The 8,693-nt window shown below is 29.0% G+C and overlaps 1 protein-coding gene across 1 annotated transcript; it reads right to left on the bottom strand.

The window, feature by feature from the left end:
• Positions 1–3,821: 3,821 nt before the first annotated feature.
• LOC119689000 (BLOC-1-related complex subunit 8 homolog) lies at positions 3,822–6,258 on the bottom strand. Its single transcript, XM_038103719.1, has 3 exons — positions 6,126–6,258; positions 5,887–6,064; positions 3,822–4,162 (listed from the first exon to the last, which is right to left on the bottom strand). The coding sequence occupies exons 1-3, from the start codon at positions 6,166–6,168 to the stop codon at positions 3,844–3,846; spliced, it is 540 nt and encodes a 179-aa protein (XP_037959647.1). The 5' UTR covers positions 6,169–6,258; the 3' UTR covers positions 3,822–3,843.
• Between the last annotated feature and the right edge of the window lie 2,435 nt (positions 6,259–8,693).

Raw genomic sequence — 8,693 nt, 5'->3', positions numbered from 1 at the left:
TATCATCCCTGAACTGTGAACTGAACTTAGAAACCTTGAGAATAGTATTATTATTATTACTAAATAATAAGCTATCCATGCACCTCGATCTAAAATATCTATTGTGTGCTTAAAAGTCCAACTAAAATAATTCTAGACTATTACAAATCTCGTAATTGCTGTGAGCTTGATTTTAACTATTTGATTTGGGACTAAGATTCCGCTTTCAAGCTATATAAGTCTACATCTTGCCGCCGATGGGTAGTTCCATAGAACATGTTCTGATATTTCCTTCTCCTCATGAGAGAGTCGACAGGAATCGCACTTTCAATCACACTTAAGTACTTAAGGTAATTAAGTCTACAATGTCCTGTAAGAAGTTTAGTGTAGAGTTTAATATCATTTCTGCTAAGGTTAAGGTTAACGTTAACTTTGAAGTTTTCAGTTTTCAATATCAATGAATCTTCTTGACTGCTGCATGCCTGTTTGGGCTCTCCTGGGTTCAAGTAGATTTTGTTTCTCCTGTTAACATATTAAGTTATTTGTGAAGCTATTTGTTACCAATGTTACCGAAGGCTCTGGACCAATAAAAGAAATACTTGCATCTTTCTTAGCTAGAAAGTCTTAGAAAGTATTAGATTGCACTCATGCCCTTCATGTCCCGGTGCCCACATAAGAGTAACATAATTCCTCGTTGCTAGAGTATTAAAAAGTTGAAAGCATTTACAGACCAACTTTGATTAACCTTGAGAATAAAACAGTAGTCTAAACAACATTTTTTTGATATTCACTGCATGAAAAATATAATAATTCAATTGCGATTATCAATAAAATATATTTTGCGATGCTTCGTTAGGGACCAATATATTAGATTGATTAAAACTAGCACTTCAATGATATACAGTCAAAATTTAATGCAAACACCTTTACAAGAGACCATTCTCTGGTAATCAGAAATATACAGAAAACTTAAATTTACAACATTTGGTCGATGACATTTTAGTATGGGATATAGTATTATCTCTGGAGAGTGAAGTGGTTAGAAATCTGAAGCATACAACGGTATTGTATATAATTTCTATTATATAAGAAACTTATTATTTTATTGACTTTTCACAAAATATATTTTCTAAGATCAGATTTACCAAAAACTTACACTTTAATAATAACATATACTGTCTAGATTAGGTATAAACTTATATTTATTGGGAATTCTCCTGATGAAGGCAAAAGGGAATTTGCCGAAATACGTATAAAAATATATTAAAAGAAACGCTCGAAATAAAAGACAAAAAATTTTTGTCAAGATTTAGTATTACAAAGATTTTATTTGTAAGTTACCAATTTTATAGAATTCTTATGGACACACTATAAAACTAACAACTAACGAACAATATTATTCTTCTGTCATCTTCATCTCCCAGTGGAGCATAGGACCTCGACCATTCTCTTATAGCAAACTGTATTACATGATTCACGGCTATTATCATTCCAGTAATAATTTGCAGCTTCCATTTCTAATTATATTGATCTTCTCCATGTTCTTGCTGATGCGCTGTCACGTCGACCTCTGCCTTAACTATTCCTGACGGGCGATGTTTTCGTTCGGTCTGCGCGACATATACCCAACCTAACGCTATTTTCATTTACAGATTTCAACAGACGCGAGGGTCTTGTTGGTGGCGTTCCAGAGGTCAGCATTACTAATGCGGTTTGGTTTTAAACATATGTAAAATCTGACGCAGGCACTAATTGTAGAAGGCTTACAGACGCGAATCAATTGTATTTGTACGCTTCCATGTCTCACAACCATAGAACAGGATCGACTTAACATTCGAGTTATAAATGCGAATTTTTACTTGAGTGGTTATTTGTTGGTATTTCCAAATAGAGCGTAACATGCCAAACGTTGCTTCGCCTTGTTTATTCGCGATGTGATGTCCTCTTCTGCACCGCATTTTAAGGTTACCGTGGTGTCAAGATAATTAAAAGTACTCACACACTCGACATTCTGCCCGTTAACGTCTGCCTGTCATTACTGTGGTCTTCGTTATATTAATTTCTAACCCGGCTTTCATATTTGTGAAACTTTTTAATTTTGTCTACTTTTTGTTTACAAATAACTTTTGACAGAAAACTAAAATATTGATTAAGAAATAGAAAGACCTAGAAATAACTTTCTAGGTCGATTTGGTCTAATTTGGACAGAAAACGTACCAGTCAATTACTTCAACTAAAGCGAAATCTGCTCAGCACTATGGTATCGGTGCTGACGGGTCACTACACAATGGGAGGCATGCTATGAGACTAGGTCTTCCTTATAACGATCTTTGTCGCGGCGGTTACTCTGAGGACGAGGAGCAAACTGTGTTTTATCTCATGTGTCAGTGCCCATCTTTAGGTATGAGAAGCTCGAAAATCTTGCGGACCCCTTTTCTTACCGATCTGCCTGAGCTGTCATCCTTCAGTAAAAGGGGATTAGCCAGATTTATTGAACTATTAAGTTGGTTTACATTCACTTAATAGTGGAGTCGCTGCCTTTTTCGGCGCTGGTCGTATACTGACCACCTAGTCTATATACGAACCATCGCTATTCCTGTGGTACCACAACTGGCCATTATTTGAGCTCAAGTAGGCTTTCTTGGTACACAAGGCCGCCACTCCAACCTAACCTAACCTAACGTAACTGGTACTTTGGTACCAAAAATGAAATGAAACTATATATATTTTGCGAATAGTAGCGAATAGAAATTTGCTACTGCAAGTGTTCATTATTTTTTTTTATTTTGATTTCTTTTATCTCTCATGTAAAACATTTTATGTACATTTGTTTTTGGCATATTCAACTTTTGTTAAATAACTTAAATATCCTACTCAATTTGAAAAAGCAATATCATTCTTATATTTTTGACTATGTATAAAAGTCTTTATTATGTTATATTATGCTTAAATTTATAAAGATAATTTTTAATTAAACAAGTTCCTTAATAAATATTATTACACATATTTAACATAATAGAAAATACAATTGTGAGACATATAAGACAACTTTAGTTTAGAACAAATTTTGATGTTTCAATTTTTTAAATACTTTTTTTTAAAAATTATTATATAAATTTAACATGCAATAAATGGAATTATAATTATACACATACATATTTAGAATATAAAAATTAATTATATACAAATAAAACTGTCATGAGAATATAAACATTATATGTTTAACATTAAGAAGAACAACCAAAAATAAATATGTAATAATAATAATAATATTAATAATAATATAATAATAATATTAATAATTTTAATAATAATATTATAACAGTAATATTAATAATAATATTATAATAATAATATTAATAATAATATTAATAATAATATTATAATAATAATATTAATAATAATATTATAATAATAATATTAATAATAATATTATAATAATAATATTAATAATAATATTAATATTATATATAATAATAATATAATAATAATATTATAATAATAATATTAATATAATAATATATTAATAATATTAATATATATATTAATAATATTATATAATATATTAATTAATAATATATATATAATATTAATAATAATATTATTATAATAATATTATATAATATAATAAAATTATTATAATAATAATATTATAATAATATTATAATAATATTATAATAATAATATTATAATAATATTATAATAATAATATTAAAAAATTAAAATTCTTAGAAATTCTAAATAAATATTCTACACTGACACTTTGCAGCCATTAGAGGTGGGAATTAGTTTGTTAAACTCGCCGTTCAATGTAATCAACGTTCAACAATTTTTAACAGCTGTTTTTTTTATAAAAACTAACATTTAATGCAAAGTTGTATGTGATCGTTGTAATTCTCCTACTGAGTTTTGTTGCACGTTATGCTCTCTTCTATTTGTTGTCATTATAGTCTCCATCATATATCCGGTATCTCTCATGGCCCCACTAAAATCCGGAAGTTCCGGAAAATCTAATGTCAAGTGGGCAGAAAATCTTTTGTACATAGAATTACGTGAACTTTCACGTTTTGATTTATTTTTTCCATCTTCAAATTTCAGTTGCTGTTTTAAAAATACTGAAGATTTTGCGATTTCCTGAATGTTTCTTAAAATACTTTCTGAGCCTTCTATATTTTTTACCGCACTGAAAAAATAATAATAAAAATTTATTAGTTTCCAAATGGTTTGGTAAAAATAATTAATTAGAATAATTTAACATAGTAAAAATTTATATTTAAAAACAATGATTAATATATCGATATTTATATTTAATAAATATATACAATACTACCAAAATATTTGCATAAGCTTGTTATTTAAAATTAGATCGGTATTTTTTAAATGAAAATTAAATTTTAATTTAACCATTAATTTTTGTTGTTGTTATGGGATGTGACACTGCTACCGAGAGTAGGTCTCTAAGCCCTGTTGCGTCCATAATAAGTAGTATAGAACCTACTTTACAGAGTTTTATTGCCACCAATATATGTACTAATATACATTCGCAGGAGCCTACAATCTACAGTTTGCATCCGTAAGTCTTGTAAGGTGGTATTTTGTTTACAGTGCCCTGTTAGGATTCCTGTGATGATTCTAAGTTTTTCTTTTGATAGGTTGATTTGGATTGTTTTAATCCTGGTATATTATCACAGTAATCTTTTTATTCTGGTTCTCCTTTTTTTATAAGAGAAAGGAGCATACTATATCCTAGTCCACAAAAAGGTTCCAACCCCATCATCGATGTGGTTAAACATTAATATTAAATACTAAATAGATCGGTAGTTAATTGAATGTCGAACACACTTCTCCAATTTATCTTCGATTAAACCATAAGTCAATTTTGAAATTAATAGATTTTATTTATTTTGTACTTGAACACACGAGTGTAGTTCTTCTGATTGAATATTACGATTGAACTGGCCTTGAGGCTTTTAAAACTTGGCTTTCATAATATTTCTTACACATTTAAGTCAAATCCAAAAATAATTGTTATTCATGTGAATCTGAACATGCAACTATTTTGAATATAATCAAACATCTATCATTAATGGTTTTTGGGAACATTTATTTGTTTGATTGTCCGTTTATATATTTTTTGGACAGATGTCAAATTTGTGCCGTGGACCCGCTTGTTAACACACAAAGACAGTATACAATTAAATTGCATTATTCCAATTTAGAGTGATTTCCAAATTGTTGTTGCTTCTTCATAAATAACCATTGCTCGTACTGTGCTATGAGTCAAGAATAACGCATAAACACATCTACCTAAATTGAAATAAAGATTGTAAATTATTATTTGAAAGTACAATAAAATGGTTGCAGAATAAATTTTTGTAAAGTTAGTGTAGATTGCGAGCATTTTGCAAAGGTGCTTAGAATTTTGCATATTGTCGACAACACAGTTCGACCTCAGACTTTAATTTCTCATTGCGAATCTTATGTCCTGTGACAAAATATAGATTTCGAATAGAAACGGGTAGGTACATGTGTTATTTCCTCATCTGTATTATTACAACTTTCAGAAAAGCATTCAGATAATATTCACTAGTAAAAGCTTGATATTAATAAAATTATTGCACATTTATACATTGAACATATACCCTATAGAATGATATCCACGAGACACATAATTTCTTATAAGTTTAAGGAAACTCTAAAATTATGTCCACGTTGTTTAATAGGTATTTCGGAAAATCGAACATTGCATAGTAAATAACTTTTACAATATAATTTTGACATATTGCTGTAAAATTACACTTCTCTTAGGTTTTACAAAATGAAAACAAAAAAATTGTTTATTACTTAGAAGCAGACAGCTGAAGCAGAAGGTAGAGTAAAATTACTATAATATAGTACAAATATCACCTTAAAGCATATTCCATATCATAACAATGTCCCTGCAAATTGTTCTGTAACCGCAGAACTTCACTTCGTTTTTCCAAAAGTGGCGGTAACACTTTTCTTACATGCTCCTGTATACGAAAAAACGCCAAGGATGGATCATTAGCAACTATATGAACATTTTCCGAAATTTTCTCTGAGGCTATAATAAAATATACCCTTATTGCAAACATGATGTAAGAACGGATTTATTCATAGCTTACTCTTTTTAGCTCTAAAGTTCAATTCTCTTTCTGAAGTTGTCATTAAATCTATTTAACGAAGTATTTGATAAGTCTTCAACAATTTATTTACTTTTTAATGTTATTCCAACAAGAAACAATACATTCATTAACAAAGCAATGTCACTGTAAACGTAATGAAATTAGAACAGTGTCAGCTGCATATATTATAAAATGGAATGGTCTGTTTTTTAATTTTTCTATTTCCGCGCTTAAATTTGTATTGTACAAAATTGATTTGAATTTTACTTCAAAAATTTCCCTTCAAGTAAAATATTAATAAAGTCGATAAACAGCTGATTACTGTTATAAATATGAACATGACAATTATTATATTAATAATATTAATAATAAATAAAAAAAAAATACTTAAAGTAAATAAATAAATAAGTAAAGATTATTTAAGTGTAATTAATATAGACCCAAACACACTAAATAAGGTATAGTAATAATTTTTTATAAAAGGATTTCATAAAGTAATGAACTAAAACAATGAACTTTTATATTATTTTAATTAATTTAATTTTTGGCTGAACATACAGCTGTTTCGAGTATTGCCGAGTATAATTTCTTATGTGATAATGGTCCACAAAAAAAAATGCACAAGCAATGACATTACTTAAAATAGTAAGAGAGCATTAAAATTTATATACATATATATATATACTTATGCCTTCATCCTTCACATCTTAACAAACTTTTTAAGCAATTAGTAAGTGCCTAATACTCTAATATAAAGTATAACACAAAATATATTGCATATATGCTGCGATATAAAATAAATATCACTGTTATATATAAAATAATTAATACATATTTCACATACTATGATAAAACGGTTATGATTAAGATTAAAATTAATAAAAACCATATATGGAATTAAAAAATCGTTTTTTTCTTAATTTAAGCAAAACTGTCAGTAGAAATAAAAACGTATGATTTATTTGATTCTAACTTGAAAGTGTTCGCGTACTTTTCAAATTTTTCAATTGTAAAACCTCAATGACCCATGGCCTATTAAGCTTTTCATTAAAAACGGTACAACCAGAAGTTTTTAATAAAAAAGGAAAGCGAAAGCAGAATATTTTATTTTCAGTACTCATTTCGTACAGATTAATCTGCGGAAACAGCACTTTATTCAGTTGTAAACTAAATTGCAAACTCCTGAAATGTTAAGGAACTTTTACTGGCATCATATTCCTAAATGGCTTCAGTAACATGCTATTTACTGCAACCGTCTATAGCCTTGTTTATCTTGGCATTTCAACATGTATCGATTTTCTTGATGATTAAGGTAAAGTTCACATCAAGTTGGTCAGTTGGAACCGATACAGTAACTTAAACGATATTTTCTACCTTGTGGAAAATTCAGGTTGTTCAAGATATCAAAACGATTACTCAGACTTTCTTCAACAAACTCTGCATAATAAATCACGATAATACTCATGTATAGGATCGGGTATAAATCCATGTAAAACAAAGCTTTCTCTTCGCAAGTATATAATTCCAAGTTTTAACCATCCTTCTCGTGCCGGCAATCTATTAAGAAGATTATACAGCCCAAAATTATACATTAAACTTATACTCAGGGTTTCAATTGCTGTGACTATTTTCAAGCAATTATTTTTGACTACGAAAATAAAATAAGCAAAATGCAAATGCAACAACAAAACGTACATAATACAAATCTGTGTGCACGAATCAGGGTTGAAAATTTAAACCGTTTTCCTTTTATCCAGTGGTACGCTCTAAAAAAAAACAAACCAGTTTTAAAACTTCTGACAGAGCCCAAATGGCTTAAGTTTTAATAACGGGACCCAAAAAACTACACCGATAAGGGCACTTTATACAATTCCTGACCTTCTTCCAGTGAAACTTTCATTTTTTTATTTTGTTTCTATATCTGTTTCTATATTAATGACCTCATCTAAATTTATTTGGAAAATTCAAAATTTGGTTTTAAATAAATGCAGAGATGGTGTACATCTGAAAACATTTTTCTTATCGAGACAAGCAAAGCAAACAATGTTCGTCCAGTCTGGATTTCAGCTCACCCTAATCATTGAGTAAAAATATTATAGAGTCACAATGACTCAATTTTAAAATTTTCAGCAACAGGCACGGGAGGGCGGAGTGAAGATATTTCTTCTTTCTGCGCTGCTGCTAGATCGGCCGCGCTTGTGCTTGTTCTTTCTAAAAATTTTACTATTGATGAATGAAGAACAAAACTGAAAACAAAAAACAGATTTGCTTGTTTACGAAGGCAGGCAGTACAAGAAAAGAGTGAAATTAGTTTTTGGTGTAATTATTTGTTTTTGCAATTAATGCTTGGCACCAGCAAGCAGCACGTAAAAATTGCATGCATTTAATATCACTTCATAATGCAAATAAGACAATCATCCCTACTTGTTTGGAAGTTTACTGACCTACATATATATATGTATGAGTATAAATGTATATTTATAAACATATGTACTTTTATTTGAAAGAATATGAATATTTTTTGATCTTATATTAGGAACATTTGAAGCAAATGCAACCAATTTCAAT

Source organism: Teleopsis dalmanni, chromosome X (genome assembly GCF_002237135.1).
Source record: "Teleopsis dalmanni isolate 2A chromosome X, ASM223713v2, whole genome shotgun sequence".
NCBI lineage: Eukaryota > Metazoa > Arthropoda > Insecta > Diptera > Diopsidae > Teleopsis > Teleopsis dalmanni.
This window is presented reverse-complemented; position numbering and strand designations above follow the sequence as displayed.

Coding starts and splice junctions, on each gene's coding strand:
- LOC119689000 (XM_038103719.1), bottom strand. CDS start 6,168: ATGACAACTTCAGAAAGAGAATTGAACTTTAGAGCTAAAAAGA. Junction 6,065..6,125: donor GAACTTTAGAGCTAAAAAGA/GTAAGCTATGAA, acceptor ATTTTATTATAG/CCTCAGAGAAAATTTCGGAA. Junction 4,163..5,886: donor GATATGGAATATGCTTTAAG/GTGATATTTGTA, acceptor TTATTTTTTCAG/TGCGGTAAAAAATATAGAAG.